Source organism: Delphinus delphis, chromosome 5 (genome assembly GCF_949987515.2).
Source record: "Delphinus delphis chromosome 5, mDelDel1.2, whole genome shotgun sequence".
In the NCBI taxonomy this organism is placed as follows: domain Eukaryota; kingdom Metazoa; phylum Chordata; class Mammalia; order Artiodactyla; family Delphinidae; genus Delphinus; species Delphinus delphis.
This window is the reverse complement of record NC_082687.1, coordinates 105,394,413-105,419,355: the sequence shown is the minus strand read 5'-3', so window position 1 is coordinate 105,419,355 and position 24,943 is coordinate 105,394,413. Positions and strand designations below refer to the sequence as shown.

The 24,943-nt window shown below is 37.0% G+C and overlaps 1 protein-coding gene across 6 annotated transcripts in view; it reads left to right on the top strand.

The window, feature by feature from the left end:
• PPA2 (inorganic pyrophosphatase 2) overlaps window positions 1-24,943 on the top strand; it is an 85,153-nt gene that overhangs the window by 13,285 nt on the left and 46,925 nt on the right. For 4 of the 6 annotated variants that reach the window (XR_009519592.1, XM_060012837.1, XM_060012841.1 and 1 more), the window contains 5 exons: window positions 2,990-3,054; window positions 6,968-7,012; window positions 11,377-11,430; window positions 12,879-12,998; window positions 20,429-20,515. Coding sequence is in view for 5 of the 6 variants with exons in the window: in XM_060012837.1 (XP_059868820.1) it covers window positions 2,990-3,054; window positions 6,968-7,012; window positions 11,377-11,430; window positions 12,879-12,998; window positions 20,429-20,515 (371 nt within the window). In the remaining variant the exon portion in view is untranslated. Of the gene's footprint in view, window positions 1-2,989; window positions 3,055-4,666; window positions 4,762-6,967; window positions 7,013-11,376; window positions 11,431-12,878; window positions 12,999-20,428; window positions 20,516-24,943 lie in introns of those variants that run through there. The other 2 variants (XM_060012842.2, XM_060012838.1) reach the window with 2 other exon arrangements.

Here is a 24,943-nt window from a genome sequence, read left to right as displayed (position 1 = left end):
AACAACAACAACAACAATCTTCAAGAACTTTAGTCTATTGATAAGTGCTAAGGAAAACTCACACAGCATGAGAAGAGGAAATAAAATTTTGGTGGAGTGGAGGCCATTATTAAGTTATATACTTCTAATTTTATTGGACTGAAGCCATGGCTTGCTTTTCGTTTGTTTATTTAAATAAACTTTATTTTGGAATAGTTTTAGATCTGGCAAGGTTGCAACAGTAGTACAGAATTCCAGTATATCTCTTACCACGTTTTCCCTAACGTTAACATCTTTCATTACCACTGTACATTTGTCAAAGCTAAGAAACCAACATTGGTACATACTATTAACTCAACTCCACGTTTTATTTGGGTGTCACTGGTTTTTCTACTAATGTCATTTTTCTGTCCCATGATCCAATTCAGGGTACCACATTGCATTTAGTCATTATATTTCCTTAGTCTCCTCTAATCTGACAACTTCTCAGTCGTTCCTTGTTTTTTGTTTTCTAATGACCTTGAAATTTATGAACAGTATTGGTTAGGTATTTTGTAGAATGTCCCTCAGTTTGGGTGTGTCTGATGTCTTTCTCACGATGAGACTGGAGTTCTGGGTTTGGGGGAAGTGTACGACAGAAGTGAAGTACCCTTCTCATCATGGCATATCAGGAGGTACATGCTATGAACATGACTGGTGATATTAACCTTGATCACTTGGTTAAGGGTACTGCTTGTCAAGCGTTCTCCACTGAAATGTTTTCCCCTTCCATACTCTATTCTTTGGAAGTGAGCCACTAAGTCCAGTCCACAATTGGGGGGACAGGGTAAGCTTTACTTCTTGGAGGGGAGGACGTCTACATATATTGTTTAGAATTTTTCTGAAAGTAAGACTTGTCTCTTACCCCTCATTTATTTATTTATACAATCATTTATTTGTATGACTGTGGACTCACCTATATTTATTGTATACTTTGGGTTATGATTCAATACAGGCATACCTTATTTTATTGCACTTTGTTGTACTTCAAAGATACTGTGTTATTTACAAATAGTTTTGTGGCAACACTGTGTTGTACAAGTCTGTTGGTGCCAATTCCCAGCGACATTTGCTCATTCGGTGTCTCTGTGTCACATTTTCATAGTTCTTGCAATATTTGTTATGGTGATATGTGATCAATGATCTTTGGTTTTACCAGTACGACTCACTGAAGGCTCAGATGATGGTTGGTGTTTTTTTAGCAATAAAGTATTTTTTAATTAAGGTATATATATTGTTTTTTAAGATATAATATTGTTGCACACTTAGAAGACTACAGTGTAATAATGTAAGCATAACTTTTATATGCACTGTGAAACCAAAAATTTGTGTGACTTGCTTCATTGTGATATTCACTTTGTTACAGTGGTCTGAAACCAAGCCCACAGTATCTCCAAGGTTTGCCCATACCCATTATTTATTTTGTCACTCAACTTGTTCCAGCTTTGGCCTTTGGGAACTCTTTCAGGTTGGCTCCATTTCCCTTTGACATACCTCCAGCCTTTTGTTTTGAGCACTTGGTTGGTTTCTGGTAGTACAGGATATTCCAGGCTCATCTTGTATATTCTTTGCCCCAGGCTTAGAATCATCCCATTCTTCAAGAAGCCCTAGTTCTTTTCATTGGAGAATGGTATTTAGAAGCCAAGATTTGGGTGCTAGGTATACTCATTGCTACTGGAGTGTCAGCCAGTCCTCATTTTATTTATTAAGATATTTTTAAAGTCTGAATTTGAAAATTATACCAAAGAAGTAGCAGGCCAGAAGTAGAACATACCCTGACTTAAGAAATTGCAAAGTGAAAATTTTCTATGGCTGTATTAAGCCCAGCTTTTAGAAACATTCATTCCAGCAAAAGTATGCATTGGGTTATTGTATTTTGTTTAAATAATATATACTTTTAAAGGTATTTTATATATACATTTCAGTATGCAATGAGGATAAAATAGTTTCTGTTACTGAAATTTTTGTTTTAAGCTCACCTTAATATTAGCATCCTTATCACTTTGAGTGGAACAAATGATTCGTTTCTTTTAATTTGGTAGGACCTTTAATCCTTTGTTCATGTAAATTGTAGGTGGAAATTAGGAATTCTATTGCTAGGTTTCTCTTGGGAAAATTGACATCAGTTTTAGTCCATTTCACTTATTAATCAGTCTCTTTTCGAAAGTAAGATTTTTCATATTTGGGGTTTTCGTCTAATTTAGACATATTTTGCTTTGGATGTTTACGCCACAGGAATAAGTAAATGGTTTCAGGAACTCAAATATGGTTGATTTGGTGTGTACAGCAGTCCCACTTGTCTGTGGTTTTGCTTTTCACAGTTTCAATTACCCTTGGTCATATGTGGTCTGAAAATATTAAATGGAAAATTCCAGAAGTAAATATTTCATAAGTTTTAAATTGTGTGCCACACTATTCTGAGTAGTGTGATGAAATCTGGTGCTGTTCTGTTTTGTCCTGCCTTGTCCCTGTCCTGGGCATGAGTCATACCTTTGTCCAGCCTTAGTAGATATCTCGGTTGTCAGACCCACTGCCCAGGCACCACAGAGCTTGTGTTCAGGTAACCCTTATTTTCCTTAATAATGGCTCCAAAGCGCAAGAATAGTGATGCTGGCAATTCGGATATTCTCTTACTGTGCCTAATTTATAAATTAAACTTTATCATAGGTATGTGTGTATAGGAAAAAAAAAAAACATATGTAGGGTTACTATCCACAGCTTCAGGCATCCATTGGGGTCTTAGAATGTATCCCCCGAAGATAAGGGGGGACTACTGTTTTTCTCTTTCGTAATCAGATTGGAGCAAGTTTTAAAAGTTGAATTAAACTTTAAATTGGGAGTTAAAGTTAATTTTGAAAAAAAAACATTAAAAACGTGTTTAAAATTTAAAAGTGGGTAAGAGTATAATTGCTCTAAAGAACAAGATAGACCATTGCTTTAATTCTGTGTTTTTGTTTATTTTCCTTTGCAGAGAATGTAGCTGGTCACTACATTTCCCCCTTTCATGATATTCCTCTGAAGGCGGACTCTGAAGAGGTATTGTTTTAACTTGTTTGGGGCATGAAAATATGTACTTCTCGTATCACCATAAAATGCTTTTTGGAAGCATCTTGAAAGGAAAGAATGTGGTCGGAAGCTGAGAAGGGCAACAGAGTTATCATAACAGGATTATAAGCCTCCTTCGTGAATTAGAATTTGGATAAGAATAGGATTCTTCCAGGAGGACTTGAGGAGAAAGAGATGTTAGTCGATAAAGCTTAGAATTTGGTCAGAAATAAAGATTTAAGGTATAGAATTTAAGAGGTTAACAAGAGGCTTATTTTAAGTAGTAGTAACAGTAGTAGTAGAAGTAATAACATTTGTGAATTATTTTGTTTGCTAGCCACCATGTGAACATATGACATTTTATTTAATCCTTATGAGTTGCTATTATCATCTCTAAGGACACCGGAGCCGAAGGCATGTTATTGACTTGTCTAAGGTCACGCAGCTGGTAAGTGCCAGAACCAGGTTTTGAACTAGCATTTCTGACCACAGAGTTCATGCTCTTTAACTACTCTACGAGACAGATGCTAGAAAGATAAAGTTGGGAAGATTGTAGTCTTTGAATAGTTATTCTTTTAGAACCTAAAATTACTTGACAGGTGTGACGGTGGAAGGGATGTAAGTCAGGTCAGAGGGAGATCTTCTGCTGAAGGTGGAACTAAGAGGGGCTCGGAATATTGGAACCTTCCGAGGACTCTCCTGACTAGCTGGTGAGATGGCATAATTGGCAGTGGATGTTAGTAGTCACCATGACGTTGGAAGTTCTTTTCTTGAAATCTGAGTAGTTACAATAATTGGCTGACTTCATCTGTTAAGTAAGTTAACCAGGACTATGTTCCTGGTTGAGATTATATGGGGCTAGTTAGTGGGGTGGGGTTTTCTAGAACTGTGGGGAGATGAGTGTGAGGGCAGAGGCCAGTGAAGAAGTGGGAAGCTGCTTCAGATGCAAGGCTGGTTTGACCTTTTTGGTGTTACCTCAGGGACTGAATTTCAGGCATCATCCAAAGGTTCTGGAACTCTGGAGTAGGACTTACGCTGCCTTGCAGCCCTTCACAGGGCTGGACTGTCCATAACAGTGGCAGCGGGGAGAATAGTAGCAAAGATTTATTGAGCGTTTGTAGTGCTTAGGCAAGCACTGTGCCCAGAGCTTGACTTGCATTATTTCAAAAAAATGTGCCGGACTACTATTATCATCCTTATTTTGTTAATGAGGTTAAGTACCTTGCTCATGGTCACAAATCTAGTTTGCTGTGGAGGTGAGATTTGAACTTAGGTGCTCTAACTCCACAGACTGTATCTTTTTTTTTTTTTTTAAACATTTCTTCAGGCTTTATTTTAAATGATAGCAGGTTTGAGGTCAAGAAGACAATAGGTGATGGTGACTTGATATAGTAAAAAAAAAAAAAAAGCGAAAGGAAAGGTATTTTATTCTAAACTATTATTTACAAACACATTTAAAGCTATAGTCATTTCCTATAATGTCTATAGAATTTTCTATAAATAATTTTCCCAGAAAGAGCGAGGAAAAGGATGCTCGGCAACAGGGGTACCCTTTTCTACAAAGCCTGTGTCTTAACTGCTCTTGTGTAATTCTTCTAGCTCATTACTTCCGAGGAGTATTCAGCTACAGGACAAGGAGTCATGTAATCTGGAGAGAGAAAGAAACCAATGAGAGGGCAGAAAGAACTCCACAGTACTGTGTGTGTGTGTGAATGTGTGTATGTGTATGTGTGTGTGTCCATGTGTTTTGTTTTGTTGTGGCCAGTGAGCTGTCCAACCTAGATAATCTCACGTCTCCCAAAAATTCTCTTTGATTTTGGCCAAAAGTGCGTGCATTCATCTATTTATTTACTCATAGACTTATTCATTCAGTAAACAGTTATTGCATGCTTATTAGGAGCCTGACAGTATTCCAAGCACTAGAGTTGCAGTGGTAAATAAGGTGAATATAGTTCCCACTCAGCCGGAGGAGACTAACAACCTGAAAATAAACAAGTCAATCCGATAATGTTATGTGCTCAAAAACTAGAATAGGGTAAGGAGGGTAGGAGTGACTGGTGGGTGCTGCTTCAGGTGTACTGTAACAAAATCTTTATACCTGATCACAGTAACAATGATAATAATAATATTTGGAGGAATCATGTAGTAGGTAGGGGTGGAGGTGGAACAAAGAGTGGGCTTTAAACATCCCAGTGGGCATAATATTCTGCCTAAGGAGGATGGGTTTTGGGGAACATGAGATTTGGGGTTATGAAAAATTGAGGATAGGGCAGGACAAAGTATAACAGGCTATACTGGTGAATTCTGGGCCTTTTGGAGACTGGTACACACAGTGGTTATGTAAATAGGTTTCCCTGGTTCCCAGTCCTAATGGGTAGAATGGTTGCACCTTATACTTTGGGTGGTGGTATTTTAGGAACAGGAATAATGTTTCCGGGCCGGCTTGGAATAATTGTTTTGCTGTTAGTTTTTGTTTCCTCCACTAGTTGTTTTGGTGTGTAAAAGTTACATATAATGTGTGAGCATTTGTGAATGGCATAATTTTTCTTCTCAACCCACCATACACTCTTAATTTAAAAGTGCTTGATGGAGGCATAGTAATCACACCTTGGTGGAAATCACAGGCAGGAGGTGCAGCCGAGTACTTTCATGGCTTGTTAGTCATACTCCCTGAAGTTTCATTCCAATAATGAAATGACTGTTTTAAGCATAGTCACTGGAAGCTGCCAGTCTTTCCTTAAAGACTGAACAGAGCCTTTGCTTGTTTTATAAAAACTAGGAAAGTATACTTGAAAGAGATGTAGCTTTTCTGATAATTTGTTTTGTGAAACACTTTGATGCTCATGCACTGGGGATGCAAATGCTGAGAGAAAAATGAAGTGGGCATTTGGTGGATTCTCTGTTGAATCAGGTTCCTGGAAGCCTCTGTAGTGGAGTGTTTATTCAATAGGCATATTTTCATTGCTCTGCAGTCAATGCAGCTGTATTCTTTCGTGAAATATCACAATCATAAATACTTTCTTTTTTAAATTGAAGTATAGTTAATTTACAGTGATTCAGGTGTACAGCAAAGTGATTCAGTTTTATATGTATACACACACACAAACACACAATATATATATATTCTTTTTCAGATTCTGTTCCATTATAGGTTATTACAAGATATTGAATATAGTTCCCTGTGCTATAGAGTAGGTCCTTGTTGTTTATCTATTTTATGTATAGTAGTGTGTATCTGTTAATCCCAAATTCCCAATTTATCCCTCCTCCTCTTTCCCTTGTGGTAGCCATAAGTTTGTTTTCTATCACTGTGAGTCTACTTCTGTTTTGTAAATAAGTTCTTTTGTATCATTTTTTTAGATGCCACATGTAAGTGATACCATATGGTATTTGTCTCTCTCTGTCTGTCTGTCTTCACTTAGTATCATGATCTCTAGTTCCATCCATGTTGCTGCAAATGGTATTATTTCATTCTTTTTTATGGCTGAGTAACATTCCATTATATGTATATACCACATCTTCTTTATCCATTCATCTGTTGATGAACATTTAGGTTGCTTCCATGTCTTGGCTATTGTAAATAGTGCCGCTATGAACATTGGGGTGCATGTATCTTTTCGAATTAGAGTTTTTGTCTTTTCTGTATATATGCCCAGGAATAGGATTGCTGGATCGTATGGCAGCTCTATTTTTAGTTTTTTAAGGCACCTCCATACTGTCCTCCATATTGGCTGCATCAATTTACATTCCCACCAACAGTGTAGGAGGGTTCCCATTTTTCCACACTCTCTCTAGCATTTATTATTTGTCGGCTTTATGATGATGGCCATTCTGACCAGTGTGAGGTGGTACCTCATTGTATTTTTGAATTGAATTTCTCTGATAACCATCTTTTCTTTTATAGGAAAATGGCATTCCTACAAAGAGAGCACGAAATGATGAATATGAGGTATATCTAAAGGTTTTTATTTGTGTGTCTCACATTGTCTTTTAAAGACCTTGATGATAGTTTGCATTTGTAAAATGATTCTGAATTATTCTCCCTTGCAAAACTTTTGTGTGCATTCTGATGTTTTTCTGCTTCTAGTAACTCTTTAAGGCAGCTAGGGACAATATTACCATTTTACTTTTTTTCCCTTGTGGTAAAATATACATAACATAACACCTAGCATTTTATTTATTGTACACTTTCTAAGTATACTTTAAGTGACATTACACTTAGCATTTTATTTATTGTACACTTTTTAAGTATACTTTAAGTGACATTAAGTACTTTAGCATGTTGTGCAACCATCACCACCATCCATCTCCAGAACTTTTTCATCCTCCCAGACTGAAACTCTGTACCCATTACGCAAAAGCTCTCCATTCCCGCTTCCATGCAGCCCCTAACCACTATTCTACTTTCTGTTTATGAATCTGACTATTCTAGGATCCAGGAACAACTCTTTTGGGGGTAGAGAAGAAAAAAAAAAAGTTATACCAACTATATGCTAAAATAAATACATTCTAAATCAATCTTTCAAGTATGTGACTGTCAAGCTTTTAATATTTCTGGGCTTAGGATCAGCACATTTGACATATTTCTTGACTTACGATCATCCCATTTCTTGCTGTTGATAGCTTTATATCTTGCTGTTTCCAGGCAGCTTTTCCTGCCACTTCCTTAGCCTTCTTTTCCCTTTCCAACCTTACTGCTATCTAGTCTCTCATCTGGCTGAAACTTATGACCCCAGCCTTTGAATCCACTTCCAAACATAGCTGTGGGGCTGTTGAATTCCTGTCACCTTTGCCTGCCCTCCATCTTGTATTTTCCTAAACTGGCGTTTGTCAAAATGGTCCTAAGCCATCTGCATTGGAACTGCTTAGGGCCCTTGTTAAAATTTCTGATTCCTGGTGCATTCCATATCTACTAAATGAGAATCTCTGCTTGCTGGGGACTGGCTAGTCTACATGTTTAACAAGTGTTCCAGGGCATCCTATGCACCTGAAGTTTGAGAACCATTGCTCTAGATGTTGGGTGAATAGACATTCAGGGGCTCAAGTCTTTATAGATTCCTAGAGACTTCAAATGTTAAACTGGAAACAGTTGTTTCAGTGGGAGAAATGTATTCTGAGTACACACAGCCAACTTAACATTTAATTCTTAGTTACATAGTTTGTGTGTCAGAGACTACCTGATTTGAGGGTTTTTTGGTATTTTGTTTTTTTAAATTCTCTCGTATTTCCCCCACCCCCTAGGCCCTGGCAACCACTTTTCTACTCTCTTTATATGAATTCGGCTTTAAAAAATTTTTAAGATCCCACATATAAGTGATGCCATGCAGTATTTGTCTTTCTCCTTCTGGCTTATTTCAGTGAGCATAATACCTTCCAGGTTCATCCCTCCTGTCACAAAGGGCAAGATTTCCTTCTCATGGTTGAATAATATTCCCTTGTATGTATACAACATCTTTATTCATTCATTTGTTGACAGGCATTTAGGTTGTTTCCGTGTCTTGACTATTGTGAATAATGCTGTAATGGGCACAGGAGTGTAAATAGCTGCTCAGTATCCTGTTTTCATTTTTTTTTTTGGATATATATCCCAAAGTGGGATTTCTGGGTTATATGGTAGTTCTATTTTCAATTTTTTGAGGAACCTCCATACTGTTTTCCATTGAGGCTGCACCAATTTACATTCCCACCAACAGGTGCACAAGGGTTCCCTTTTCTCCACATCCTTGCCAATACTTGTTATTTCTTGTCTTTTTGATGATAGTCATTCTAACAGGCAATGAGCATCTATCTCATAGTGGTTTTGATTTGCATTTCCCTGATGGTTAGTGATGCTGGCCATCTGTATGTCTTCTTTGGAAAAGTGTCTATTCAAGACCTGTGCCCATTTTTTAATCGGATTGGTTTTTTGCTGTTGAGTTACATGATTTCTTTATGTATTTTGTATATTAACCCCTTAACAGATTTACGACTTATTTTCTTCCATTCCATTGGTTGCCTTTTCATTTTGTTGATGGTTTTCTTTGCTGTGCAGGATTTTTAGTTTAATGTATTCCCATTTATTTATTTTTGCTTTTGTTGCCTTTGCTTTTAGTGTCAAATCCAAAGTTTATTTGATATTTTAAGAGAAAGAGGATAGAAGGGTGATTTCCTCTCATTTTTGTCCCCAAGTATATAAAATCTACTGACTGCTTTTTCATCTTTTTTTTCCCCCCTGCAATAAAAATAGAAGGGAATAATAGAAAGAAAAGAACTGAAGGAGGAAGTAAATGCCCCTGACCCATACTCAACTTTCTGAATTTGAAATGTGTCCCCTTGTATCTTTGTGATTTTCTAATAAATTGCAGCAGGCCATTTTTGGTTTGTAATTAACACTAATCCTAGGATAACCAGACTAACATTGGCTTTAAAAAATTACAGGTCGTATGCATTTTAGCCAGAGAGAAGAAAAACAGGCTGGAAATACACTCCTAGTGATCAGAAACAAATGATGAGGGAGAGTGTAGTTTGTAGGCGTAAAATTCAAACCTGATCCATTGTTCTTTTGGTGTAATTCAAGTCTCCGTGAGTGCTTTTGGTAGGTGTCCTTGTGTAAAAGGATTGTCACTAGCTTTGTCTTCTCTGTCACCTCTGAGTATTCATCTGCATGCATTTGTTCTCTTATAGCCAGACTTTCAGGGATGAATAAATTATGTGAACATCTGTCATTTCCTTAGGTTTTTCTTTTTAACAGCTACTTCAGACATATTTAAACAGGTGCTGGGGTACCTCATGAAAGAGCATAGAAAATGAAACATAACAGCAGGCCTGTGTATAAGGTTGCTAAGATAGGTATGAGACATACTTCTAAGGAGCAATTGTTGAGAATTCATTCTCAGCTTTGTTCCTTATCTCGTTATGAGTATGCAGTTTTGTCACTGGTAAACTTTAGTCTTATCTAGAAGAACTTAAAAACCATCATTATTTTTGTGGCTTGATTTATATTTAATTGTATAAATGGCATTCTTTGAATTAATAGCATTCATGTTTCACTAAGGAAGCTCCAGATATTGTTTACCAGTGCTTTAAACCAGAGGTTCTCAACTCTGGCTGCATATGAAAATTGCTTGGAATGCTTTTAAAAATAAGCAGTGCCCTGGCTCCACCTGCGAACCATTGAATTCAAATATGTAGGAGATGGGGCTCTAAAAATCTTTTTCTTTTTTTTTTTACTCGGTTACAGCTCTCCAGGTGATTTTGCTGTGTGACACAGTTGAGAATAAGTATATTTAATCACTGCTTCTCAAATGATCTGTGGTGAAGGACAGTTTTTTTGTTTACTTCTAATCTGTTGTGAACTGATACTTTAAAAAAATACAATCAAAATGAATTATTAGAAAAGTGTAATTCAAGTGCCAAATTTTTATTATTAGGTTCAACAGTCATAAAAAGTACTCTGTCAGATTGTTATAAATGTTTCTAAATGAACCAGTAACAGTCAGATTACAGATTAGCCCTGGTCCATGACCACACTTGGAGTAGGACTGTTTTAAACCATTGCTTTGATAAGTTGTTGGTACTGATATCAGAATGGCATACAAGTCAACTTTACCTGTAAGACTTTCTCTTTGTGAGGCCGTTACTGTAGGAAATTATTTTTACCCATCACTGATGTAGAGTCTCCTTTGTTTTAAGTACTCTGCAAAGTTCAGAAATGCTAAAAAGAAGCAGTGGTCCTTTTATAACTTTAGGGAACCAGAGATCACTAGATATGCAAGCTAAGCTTTAAAACTCTTTGTAAGCTTTACAACTACCTATACCAGTAGCCTTAATTTTATATTATATCATAATAACTTGGATTTAAATATTGTTTTATAATTTTAAAAATACTTCATAATTGTCTGTATTTTCATTTAAAATATGTAATTCATCTTCACAACAACCTTGTGTGGGGTGAGGAAGGAGATTATCACACTTACTTTGTAGACTGGAAAAGTGACACATTCAGCTCTCACTCCTATTTTAGCTGGAAAATAAAAGTTTCCTGGCTCCATTCTGGTTCTTTCACTACCCTGCAAAGGTATTTCCAGAAATGTAGCAACTCCTAACACTGTACAGTAGTGGGCAAGTGACACGATCAGGTTTAAATTCTGTTGTGTTTTAAACAACTTCTATAATTTTTTAGAAGGAATTTAAGGCATAGGCAGACATATGATGCAGACGCTTGACATTTTTTGTGGGAAAAAGACTAAAGCATTCTCATGCAGGAGATAAGTGAAAAGATAAAGGAAGGCAAAATTTTAAATGTTTTTTCTTTGTTGTTTTTTTAAATTGCAGAATTTGTTTAATATGGTTGTAGAAGTACCTCGGTGGACAAATGCTAAAATGGAGGTATGGATATATCCTATTAATATCAAATGGAAATGATAATAATGATATAAAAACTTGGTTTCAAGTTGTTTGCCATAATATTTTGAAATTGGGATGGTTGACAAACTTCTTTATAATTAAAGCAATGGAAAACATTCTTGTGAACTTATTTTGAATCTAATTTCAAAAAGGAAAATATTATTCAAAGCTGAATTTATACTTTAAAGAAAATGTTTTCCATTTTTGCCTCCCTAGTTTGTTATACACGTATTTATTTAATTTTCCTTGACTCCTCTGTCTTTGAAAATGACAAATATTTTCAAGATTTTCTTAAATAGATTCTGAGATGTATTTTGTTCATAGACACAACTGAAACATATTATCTGGGGCTGATGATAATTTTGGTTTCTAAGGACTTAATTTTCCTTTAGATTTTATTTTAGTCTACTAGGAATGAAAGCATTTTGCTGGCCAACTTGGTTTCTGAGCACTTTCTAAGAGCATCTGCTGTTCCCCTGGTTAGCTTTTTTTTTTTTTTTTTTTAAGTTTTTCCATGAGACATGAACCTATCAAGAACTTCCCTTTTGCTTTTCAGAATTTTATGATTTCATCTTCAGTTAGGTAAGATCCCTTATAGTTCCGAATGAAATTTGATTTATGGTACTTAGTTTGTTTAGTTATTTAAGCCTTCTCCTACAACTTTGGATGTGATGGCAAGTATTATTTCAAGTGTTTAAGGATTGTTATGTCAGTATATATTTCTGAGATTTTATATTTGGAGGATTGTCAGTAACTTCACCAAGTCCTGGTAGTATTTTGTTGTTGTTGTTAATATTTTAATAGGAAAAAGTAAAGATATTAGATTCTTCTTTTGTTCTTGCTTTAAATACAATGTTTTATCATTCTGGCTACTCTCTACCTCACTTGGGTATAGGATCAAGATTCTGTGAGATTCTGCCTAATTTAAGCGGTGTTTATTCATTCAAACATGGCTTCAGTTATTTTTTATTTACTTTATAGGATAGTTTTTTTTTTTCTTTTTGCATGGCAATTTGGATATGTTTGATTGAAAGGTAACTTTGAAATGAAATCACTTGGTGAAAATCTTTAGGTTAACTTTATTATAAGATTGATGGTAGAAAGTCCGAGATTAGTAACAAAGAGGAAGTTGATTAATCCTTATCCTCTTGCCGTTTCAATAAGCTTTCTTATTTGTGTTAGAAATAATGAGTTCATAAGTAATAGAGTGCCTAAAAATATAGTCTGATGTTTCTTTTCCAGACAGTTTTTTTTAATACAGAACAGTAAATTAGAAACAAGAACTGGCTTAATTTATTTTAAAGTGTCTTTGATCAGTAAGTTGGATTATGAATACTTAGTCTGATAATGGCAGATTTAAAAAATACTATTTGAATATAGGATTAATCGTTTCTTATTCCCCACCCCTCTTTTTTCCATGACCTGCTTAGATTGCCACGGAGGAGCCATTGAATCCCATTAAGCAAGATGTAAAGGATGGCAAGCTTCGCTACGTGGCAAATATCTTTCCTCACAAGGGTTATATATGGAATTACGGTGCCCTCCCTCAGGTAACATTTTTGTTATAAGGGTAAAACTTCTCTGTCTTCTGAAAAAATTGCCTTGTAAATCCTGTGAACTACTAGAATTTAAATTGGTTCTGAGGACATGTCAGTGTGAGAGATTTGTGAATATAAATTTTTTTAATGTGGAGTTTTGTTGTATCAGTAAATTTTTTTTTCAAAGTATATATATGTCTGTACTCAAGTTCTTAGAGTTAGGTATATAGAACAATCACATTTGGCATTTTGAATGTTATTTCTTTTTCTGGGCTTGGCTATTAAGAGTCGTGAAAAATGTTTTATCTCCTTTATCTGCAGTCATTTCTTTGGATATGACAAGTTATGCTTTTATATGCATTCATATATGACAGCATGAATTTTGTTTTTTAAATTTTAACAGATGAACCTTTTAAATTGTTACCTCTTTCAGAACTCATTGTGAATTGAGTAAAGCAACTTAATTATATACTATTATGAATTTATAATTTTTAAGTGGGAAGCAATGGAAACAATGACTAAGTAATGGTAAAGCAGCATTCCTATTAGAGAGTAACAGTATTTGCTTTTCTTCCTTTCTTCTCCCTTTTTGTTTTCTTCTCATGTTTCCTCACTCCTGGGAAGTGGTAACTCCTTCCAGATAATTTAGTGAGTAAAACTCAGAATATGCAGATTCAGAAGTCTAGGTTTGGGGACACAGAGAAGCATCTGCCTTTATGTTTATAAAAGCCATTAGAGCATCTGTCTATCTGAATATTTAATTTTGATTATTTAAATTTTATTTATTAATTTTAATATTTTACATGAAATTCCAAGATGCTTTTTGGAAATTATCTGAGAAAAGGAGGTCTTGCTTTATCCAACTCAGAAAAACAGCTGCCCATGTAGAATAAACATTCACAGGAAAAGAAAAAAGAAAAATGTTTTCTAAAGAGTCAGGCTGTCTTTGATGCAGTTAGACCACCCAAGTAGATACATTCTTGGTTAAAACAGGCATTTCTAACATGGTGTGCTAAGAATGAGGATGTCTGTTGAAACCAAGAAGGCAGGTTCTCTGACTCCCCAGGTGCCTAAGTAGAGACCCTGTTTGACCTAGCAGTGAAAGAGCAAGAATATTTTTGTTAAGCTTGGGGGATAGGTCTGTACGAGAAGACATAGATGAGGGGAAGGCCAAAGAAGCCGTTGAATTAGAGAAAGACAAAAACAGAGCCATAAAAAGTATGTATTTGTTTATTTCATTAAACATTTATTAAGGATTTATGTGCTATGCTGTGTATTAGGTGTTGGGAAAACAAAGAAAAATGAGAGATACGTATAAGGTCAAGGCAGCATAATCGGTGACTAAGAATGTTGATTTTGGAGCCAGCTTGCCACTTCCTAGTAATGTGACCTTGGGCAAGTTCCTTTGTCTTTCGGTACCTCACCCTCTTTATATGTAAAATAGAGATGATAAAGTACCTACTGCACATGGTCCTGTTGAGGGTAAATGAGTTATTGCACGTTTATGTTAGAATAGCGCCTAATAGATAGTGATCCCATTATTATTACTGTTGGTACTTTTATTATTATATGGTCTTTATATAGACTCTTGGGGGTGGGGTGATCATCAACCAACTAGTGGTTACAGTGGAGCATAATAGATGCTACTAACTCATCTTTTGTAGTTTATCTATTTAAAGTCCTGACAAATTTTTGTGCTCCTCTACATGTGTTTGAATGTGCAAGATGCTCTTGCTGCTATTATATTGGTCTGTTAGGTGCAGTGGTTCTTATATTAGAGCAGAGTTCGACTGCCGCTGGCTCTTTGCCCCCTGCCTTCACCACTGCCTACCAAGATTTCATACTCCACCTAGTATCCAAAATACCATTTTGCCCATAAGAGAACCTTTTAATGGTCTCTTGTTGCTAAAAGGATAAAATAAAAAGTTCCTAATATGGCTCCCCAACCCTTCATGATGTGGCCCTGCTTCTCCAGCCTCGTTTTGCAGCCTTCGTCTTTCCTCACTTCCATCCCACCACAGCAGCTTCTTCAGTGTTTCGAGTGTCCCTTGGCGTTTCCACACCAGCCCTTCCTTCACAGAGCTGTTTATTCATTCTGTACACATTTTTTGAGTATCTAACGTTTGCCAGGCCATGTTCTAAGTACTGGAGGTAAAGCAGTGATAAAAGGGACAAAAATTCTTCTGGGACTTGTATTCTGGGCAGAGAGACAGACAAAAAAAAAAGTAAAAATGTACAGTACATCAGATAGTGGTAAGCGTGTTAGAGAAAAATAAATCAGGGAATGGGGCTGGGGTGTGTTGGGATTGTTGCGGCTTACACAGGGAGAAGGCCTCAGTGAGGTGGTATTATCTGGGGGGAGACCTGAAGAAAATGGGAAGGTGTTTATCTTAGTAAAGACCTGAGGAAGTGAGGGCCATCTAGGGCCATCTAGGGGAATTCATCAAGAAACAAGTATAAAGGTCCCGAGGTAGAAGGAGGCTTCTAGTGCCTGAGTAACAGAAAGGAGGCCAGTGTGGCTAGAATGGAAGTGAGGAAGAGGAAATCGACCTGTATTCTCTCTGCTGTTTTCAACCAGAGATCTTTAGTATCTTTTTATACCCAAACTGACGTTGTAGCGTGTGTGTGTATGTGTGTGAGAGTCTTCAGCAGAAGAATGTACTATAGACTGCGTAGAGGTGAAACACCAAACAAAAATAGCTACATAGATTCATGTTTATAAAAAGTTGAAATTAGGCCAGTTGATGGGCAAGGTACCGTACCCAGTATCTCTTTGCTTCAGGTTGATGTTAAGACAGAGTGAGCCTGTTAAAATGCAAGCCAGCCCCCGGTTCCATTTATGTTTTTGGTCTCGTGTCTAGCTTCTCTTCCTGCTCTCTCACCTCCACACTGGCCTTCTCACGACTGCTCTATGCTCCAGGCACACTCCTGCCTCAGGCCATCACACTTACTGTGCCCTCCAGCCCGGGACACTCTCTCCCAGTGGTCACATGTCCTGCCTTCTTAAATGTTTGCTGGTCGGTTACCTCCTTCACGGTGTCTGCCCAGAACATCCTTTACAGCTTTAACCCATGTACTCCCATTCCTCCTTCCATACTTGTTTTTTTTTTCCCTTTTCCATTACACCTACCAACTTCTAACATGCTACATAATTTAGTTATTTAGTATGTTTATTTTTAATATCTTTTAGCTAGAATGCAGTCTCCATAAGGGCAGGGATTCTGTCTGTTTTGTTCACTGATGTCTTCCAACTGCCCAGCTCAGTGTCTGGCACCAAGTAGGTGATCAGTAAATATTTGGGGATGAATGAATCCATGAATGCACGGTGTATGTTGCATTTGCTTCGTAGGCATGTGTGGGTAATTGGATTTTGCTGTTCTCTTACGATTTGTCTTGTAACAGCCGGAAGTTTGTCCAGAGCGGTTACCAAGCCAACCACGCTTGGAAGAACATTTAAGCAGCAGAATACTGTTGAAGTAGCAGCCTCTCCATTTAGCTTGTAATCCGTCTGTGTGCCCTCGTTTCAGACCTTCATCTGCCTAGACTGTTTAACCTTAATAACTTCCCTTGCAACAGCAATAATGCCTTCCTCAGAGTTTGAGTTTGGACTGGGCAAGAATCATCTTTGTCTTCCCCCTTATTGTGCATATTTCCCACATATTATTCAAGTGTAATAACTTTCTGTGTAAATATTTAGAGGACCTGTCTGAATAATGTTAAAGGACTAGAATCACTAACTTCAAGATTTCTTCAGTCTTAATGTAATATCATCGTATTTATTACTTTGAACTTCATTATAAATTTGGTTCAGTGACCCCAAGTTTCATTTAGTACTGCTTCTTAGCTTTATAACGTGGGACCAGTGACTAAATGTCTCTAGGCCTATTTGTTCATCTGTATCATCCTGCCACCTACCCCACAAGGTTATTGTGGATATTGAATGAGATGATCAAAGCAAGTGTAGCCCCGTAGTGAGTGTTCAATAGTATTATCTCGATGATGACACTGTTGCCACTGATTGATATTAGCGGCTAATAGTAAATAGCTTTTGCTCCAGATTGAAGCTGGTGAACTTCAGGTAGCGGTTGAGTAGATCTTACTTCCTTTGACTTGATTATAGGAATTCTGATTGATCAGGAAGTAGTTCTCAAGAAGCATCTGTATACCCAGCTCTGTACCATTCAGTGATTTTTTTGAAGAGACTGAAGTACAAGATCATGGTGATTACAGATGTATTGGTTAATATTTATAAGATTGTAAGGTAATGATCTCAAAACCTTCATGAGGGTGAGTAAGGTTTGTTTTAGGCTAGATCAATAATCTATGTATTCTGATTTTTTTTCATAGCTTTATAGCCATCCTTTATACGAGTTTAGCATTATTTGTATTCTTCTTGATAGGTTTTTAAACTCTTTTTAAAGCTTTTCGTGGGTCCCTGCTAAAATTTTTCTATATACTTAACATATATACGTATATACTACTAAGTATATGCCTATGAGTCAGATTGCTAAGTTCTGAGTTACACACCTATTTACTTTACTAGGTATTCACAAGTTGTTTACAAAAGAAGTTGTGATAATATATACTCCTACCAGTAGTAGTAGGGTTCCAGGTTTCTTACATCATTACCAGTATTTAGCATTATCAGATTTTTAAGTTTTTGAAATAGCATCTCATTTTGGTTTTAATTTGTATTTCTCTGATCAGACTGGGTATCTTTTCATATATTTGTAAGTCATTCACGTTTCCTCTTTGAATTACCTGTTCCTGTCTTTGACCCATTTTGTATTGCATTGCTCTTTTTCTTATTTAACTGTAGAAGTTATTTCTAAATTCTGGATCTAATCTTTTGTCACTTTTGTGAAACAATTATTAAGATTTGGAATTTCCTCTTCTGGATATTTCTTTTCTAGCCTGACTGTGCTTTTCTAGTTGTTTCTCTGCCTAGTTAGATACTTAAAGCTACACTCGAGGGCATAAAGTTTTAAATTTGTCAAGATTTCCTCTCCTAGTGATTGTTTGAAATTATACTGTATTTTCAAGTTAAGTTAGAAGTCATTTAGTATGACTCTCTTTTTGTAGTAAAAAACTGAGCCCTGAAGGTATAGAGTGTTAAAGGCAGGACTAGAGATAGAAAGAACTCGTATGGTCTTTTTTTCTGGTGAGGGAAATCATGAACCACTCACTCGCCCTAAAATTGACAGCATTGTTATAGCTTAAGAATTTTGCCTGTATGTACTTATTTTCTCAAGAGAAGGAACTAAATTGATAGGTAATGTTGAAAGTGGAGTTTCTGAAGGGAATGTAGACCAATGAACCAATGAACAAACAGAAACACTCACAAAAACCAAATGGAATACCACTTATATGAAGACAGTTTTTGTGTCAGTACCAGAAAGGACTTTTGTAAATATTAAATCCGACCAAAATGGGCTAAGTTATCTCATGAATTTGTGAGCTTCCTGTTCACTGGTAGTATTTATGTAGATTATGAATGACCACTAACAACCATAGAATTCGGGGCTGGGATGTATCTAGCAATTGTCTTATTTAAGCCATTCTTTTTGTAGGTGAGGAAACTGAGGTCTGGATGTTTTGGCCAAGGTAGTTTGTGGCTAAAGTAGGACTAGAATCTAGGTATCTTCCTTCAGGCTGGAGTGACTTCTAGCTTATCACGTTTGTTCCCTTCTGAGAGTGGGAGTGAGGTTAAGGAAGGTTCAAGAAAGGATTCCTGCATTAGGAAGGAAGAACCTCTCAGATATTTTCTGATTCTGCCTCTGGGTTTTCTAATTCCACTTATACTTCACTTCCATCTTGGCTTCTCCAGCACATTAAGATTAATTTTGTAGCATTTGTGACAAATGCTACACCATTTATCAGCATGGTGTTCTTCAGGGTGTTGACTGTGTCCTGTTGGTTTCTGTTCCTAACTCCTGGTCAAGAGTAGGTAATCAATAAATATTAACTCAATGAATGGATGCCTGGTAATAGAAAACAAGAAGCAGTAAGGTCAACCGTAGGAAAATATACTTAGGAGATTCTGAGAGTAAGAGAACTTAAAAGAAGAGAGTCATGAATAAGGTTATATCTGAAAGTAATTGCCATTCAATTACCAAATATTTGTTATCAAAATCTGGGCATCATAACATAATTTTTAATAGCATGTGTTCTAATCTCATTGCCACCATTTAGAATCTGAGCTTGGCAAGTTTAAACTCTGTGCTGCAGTTTACTTATCTGTACAATGGGGTTAATAGTGGTACATTCTTCATGGGATACATGTATGTATATGTGTGTGTATATCACTGGGAAGGTATCTCTCACCTATAACCAATATGTAAGGTTAACAGTTATTTTTATTATCCTTATATTTTATTAGTAATGCTAGTATTGGGGGTAGTGAAATGTTAGTCGTGGTTTACTGATTTTGCTTTCTGGTAAGGATGGGTCAGTTTATTCCTGAATATGCTATAATTATGATCAGAAGGGAAATACTAGAGTTTATCTAGGGTTTAGCTGTAAATAGGGTTCATTTTAAATTATCTACATAAAATTAGAGGAGCCAGTCTTGGATAATCTGAAGTTCTAGGTAACATTCTTGAGATGACACAGTCTCTGCACATCTTATAAATCTGAGAGAAATAATTTCAGGGAACTTCTACAGTTCCACTTAGAATCAGCTGATTATGGAGCTTTTGGGGAAGGATAGTGCCTAAGGGATATTGAAGCTTGATAACAAATTTCCGTTATGCTGTTCATTTATAAAAATACTCAGTGTGTATAGTTTATAGCCAACAGGGTATAATCTTTTCAGTAAACTAAAGAGTTGACACCTTTTCCTGGTTTTGTCAAACTTTCGAGATTTGATGACAAATGTAGAGGATTTTTAAAATGGAATGAAATAGGACAAAAATGGGTTTTTCTTTCGTAGATACTTGTTCTTTGGTTTATGAAGGGAAAACTGGGTTTGTTCTAGTAGAAGTTACTTAGAGTATAGGAAGTTTATTTTCAAACCTGGAAAGCCAGACCCAATGCTGTTCCATGTCAAAGGAAGCAGTGAGTAGTGGAAGCAGCAGTCCAGACAGTTAGTGGAAACAAGGGCACAGACAACGGGAACACCTGAACTGAAGCTCTAAATAAAAGTGAGCATGATTTTAGACACTGACTAAACTTGGAGGAAGAGTGTATTTGTAAATACCACCCACTTTCAGATGTGATTATACAGACAAATGAAAGACAGACGGGAGGAAATAGTATGAATCTGTTTTAATTATTATGATGCTTAGGGATGTGCTGGCATGTTGGCATTGAGCCTATTTAATTTCTGAGAATTTTCCCCTCGGATTATGGCTATCTGTAAAACTTCATGGACATGTGGAAAGATTAAGATACATTATAGAGAGTATTAACCCATATTCCACCCCCGCCCTTCTGTTTTTTAGACTTGGGAAGATCCCCATCGAAAAGATAAGAGCACAGACTGCTGTGGAGATAATGATCCTATTGATGTTTGTGAAATAGGCTCAAAGGTTTGTTGCATAGACTGTTATTCTAACATATGTTCAACTTTATTCATGCCATAAAATTTCAGTTCTCTTTGGAAGGCACTGATTCTTCAACTCTTCAAAGTTCTAGCCTATTCATCCCTCTGATGTCAGTTCTTTTTTGTATCTTTACTTCCTTCTCTTAAACTAGGGGTTGGTAAACTACAGCTGGTGGCCGGTCAGATCCAGCTCGCCACCTGTTTTTATAAATGACACAGCTCCAGCCGTTCATTTACATATGGTCTACGGCTGCTTTTGCACCACAGCAGCAGTTGAGGAGTGTAGCAGAGACCGTACAGGCTGCGATGTCTAAATATTTGCTATCTGACCTTTTACAGAATAAGTTTGCTGAGTCCTGTCTTCATCATCCTTGCCCATTATCCAGACAGGAAGTTCAACACTGATGAAAGCCAGCTGGTACTCTTTTTTTTTGTGCCTGTTTCCAGGGTGCAGGGTCCCACTGGGGACAAACAAAACCTGAGCTTTCATAGGTTACTGCTACCCATAGAATACTGTGTGTCTTTGCACACATTCTTCCTTTCTCCTATTTTCTACTGCATTTATTGCCAATATTTATTGTTCTCTGCAGACATTAAACTCCTTGTACTTTGTTCTCACTCCCAGCAGAACATGTTGTCTTTAATTTTGTAGAGCTCGTAGAAACCAGCATGTAGGAACCCCCTAACTTTCCCCGTTAGAGTACCAGACACCTGTGCCTGCAGACACTCCTTCTTCCCTTCCTTCTGTTACTCTGAGACCAGGGCTTCCCCCTGTGCTCTAGATCCTGTCCCTTCTTGCCTCTTGAGTGACACTATTTTCTTAGCTCTTCTCTGTCCTGTATTTACAACTTCTCTTTCTTTATTGGCTTCCTCCCATATGCCTGTTCTCTTTTTCCTTTTCATAGGAAGACTTGTAAAAATAGTCAACACTGACCTCTATCTCCTCCTTCCCGCTTAATCTTCAACCTATTTCAAAATTGTTTCCGTCCCCCCATTATTTCAGTGAAACTGCTCTTATTAAGGTTACTGGTAACTTTCTTTTAGCCAAATCCAACTGGCCTGTTTCACAGGTTTTGCCTAACTTGAATTTACCTTAGTATTTTATACTTCCACCTCATCTTCCTTCTTCAAACAGTCTCTTTGCTTGGCTTTGATTATATCATAGTATCTTGGATATCCTCCAATTCTCATTCCTCCTGGGTTTCTTTTGCAAGCTCCTTTCTGCTGCCTGCTCCTTAAGCATTGCTTCGCTTGAGGGTTGTGCCCTGGTTCACCTCTTCTTCACTTGGTGTCGCGACTCCCTTGGTGATCCAGTCCCAAGCGTTCATGGTCTTGCTCTCAAATTAATGTCCAGCTCAGACCTATGTTCTCAACTACTACACCTACACTTGAGTGTCTCCCAGGCACCTCAAACTCATTGTGTCCGAAACTGAATTCATTGTTTCCTCCTGTCCACATGAAGGACGTCTCTCCTCCTTCCCTCCTCACCTCCAGGTTCTTGAGCCAGAAACTGACGGGACATCCTTGATCGTCCTTTGCTTCTCTTTATCCTATTAGTCATGAAATACTGATTCTATTGTTCTAAATGGCCTTTAAATCTCTTTCTTTCCATTATCACTGCAGCCAGCTTTGTCTAGTCCTCAATTATATTGCACTTGAATTATTCCTACTACTGACCAGTTTCCTTGCCGAGTCTTATTTTCCCTCCCGATTCCAGATTCTTTTCCGGCTCTACTCTTTTTGAGTCCCTGTCCCCTCCTTTTCTGACTTCCTCTCCTGCCACTGTTCGTCTGCAGCTGTACCAAACTTCCAATTCCTATAATGTATCTGCCGTCACTCGTGTACAGGCCTTCACACAAGCTGTTCCCTTTATGTAGAATGGAATATTCTCTTCCTTCACTTTATTTGACTTCCCCCTTCTTTTCACTTTACCTCCCCCTGCTCTTCCTTCGGATCTCAGCTGTAATATCACTTCCTCTCAGAAGTCTCCCTTTGCCCTCTGTACACTAACATACTTGCTCTCTGGTCTGTGCTTCCTCAGTACCAGTAGTGCTGTGTTTTTGGTCTAATTGTCTCCTCCGAGATGGCAGTGAGCTCTGTGAGGATGGGACTCACCGTTACAGCATGTAACTCAGTGCCTGGCACAGGGCGTATGCTTAATGTAAGACGTTCCAAATGCAATCATTACTTGAGTCATATTCTTCTAGCTGAGGTTAAATCGGTTTTCTCTGGAAACTCATATTAGCACTTTTAGGCTTCCAGAATGTTATTCAGTGAATAGTGTCCTCTGATTCTTTGTCACTTTGTTTATTTACTGTGTTCTTCTGTTACTCTTCTTTTTTCTTTCTCGTCTTCTTCCTCATTCTCCTTTCTTATTCCTCCTCCTTTCCTCCTCTTCTTCAGCCTCTTCTTTGACTTTCTATTCCTTCTCTTTTTGCTTTTTCTCCTTCTATTCTTCTGCTTCCTTCTTTTTTTCTTCCTTGTACTTTTATTCTCTTCCACCACCCTGCCCTTCCCCCACCCCTCCCCCGGCAGCTTTTCCTTCCCTCTGTCTCTTACTCCTTTCCTGCAGGGGAGATTCCCATCCAACTTAGATTTCTAGTTTACACCTAGATAAGGACAAATAGGGGCTAGAGTTCATGCTTGTGTTACTCTATAATTCCTTTATCTCTCCAGCAGAAATATGGCCAAATTGTTTGCTTTATTTCAAATTTAAGCTATAGTTTACACATTTATTTTTTGGCCTTTTTTCTCCAGAGGGGGTAGGTAGTGAAGTGTGTATAAAATGAATAGATTAGAAGGAAGAATATAAATATTTCAATGAGTACCTCCTTTGTTCCAGATGCTATGCTATATACTTTGGGTCAGTTTCCTGTGTCTTATTTTATGATAAGAAGAGTCACTAAATTAAATAACATTACATCGATGGAAAGGTTATATAGTAGAAAACCCTAATTCTTTTTATTTTATTGAAGCATAGTTGATTTACAATATTTTGTGTTAATTTCTGCTGTACAGCAAAGTGATTCAGCTATACATATATATACATTCTTTTTCATATTCTTTTCCATTATGGTTTATCACATATATTGAATATAGTTCCCAATGCTATGCAGTAGGACCTTGTTGTTTATCCATTCTATATATAATAGCTTACATCTGCTAATCCCCAAATCCCTATCCATCCCTCCCTACCACCCGTACCCCTTGGCAACCACAAGTATGTTCTCTGTCTGTGAGTCTGTTTCTGTTTCGTAGGTAAGTTCATTTGTGTCATATTTTAGATCCCACATATAACAGATCGTATGGTATTTGTCTTTCTCTTTCTGACTTACTTCATTTAGTATGATAATCTCTAAGTCCATCCATGTTGTTGCAAATGGCATTATTTTGTTCTTTTTTATGGCTGAGTAATATTCCATTGTGTATATGTGCCACATCTTCTTTATCCATTCATCTGTCAGTAGACATTTTGGTTGCTTCCATGTCTTGGCTATTGTAAATAGTGCTGCCATGAACATAAGGGTGCATGTATCTTTTGGAAATTACAGTTTCGTCTGGGTATATGCCCAGGAGTGGGATTGCTGGATCATGTGGCAACTCTATTTTTAGCTTTTTGAGGAACCTGTGTACTGTTTTCCATAGTAGCTGCATCAACGAACATTCCCACCAACAATGTAGGAAGGTTCCTTAGAAAACTCTTACTCTGAAGGTGTAATCCTTGGGGCCACTCAGTTTATATTAAGTGCAGATTATTAAGGTAATTTAAATCCTTGTGCCAGATATTAAGTGTAAGCAAAAAGATTAAATGAAAGTATCTTATTTTCACTGATGTAAAAATTTGTCAGTGAGCACGTAATTAATGAGATTGGTAACTGGAAATCATGAAAATCTCAGTACCTGATAAACTGATTTGACTTAGTAACACTAAGTCATTATTGACAAAACAAGGAAATCTAAGAAAACTTGATATACAGGCTTTTAAATAAACGTATCAAAGTCACTAAATATGTGGAATAAAATTAAAGGTTTTAAATGTAAGTGATTTGTAACAAGGTATACATCATTAATCTTGAAAGCATACTTTTGTATACAGAGAGCAGTCCCTGGTTGACAGCCAGCAAATTTAGGGGGACCTCAGTCCTACAATTGCAAAGAATTGCATTTAAATGGGTTCTTTCTTAGAACCTTCAGATCAGAGCCTAGCCTGGCCAACACCTTGATTTTGGCCTTGTCAGGCCATGAGCAGAGAATCTAGCTGTGTTGTGCCTAAACTCCTGACCCATGGAAACTGTGAGATAATGTACACTGTTTTAAGCCTTTTGATTTATAATAACTTGTTACACTACAGTAAAAACCTAATACACAGGATAACAGGCTTTAAGCAGTTTTACTTTCCATAGTTTTTTATATT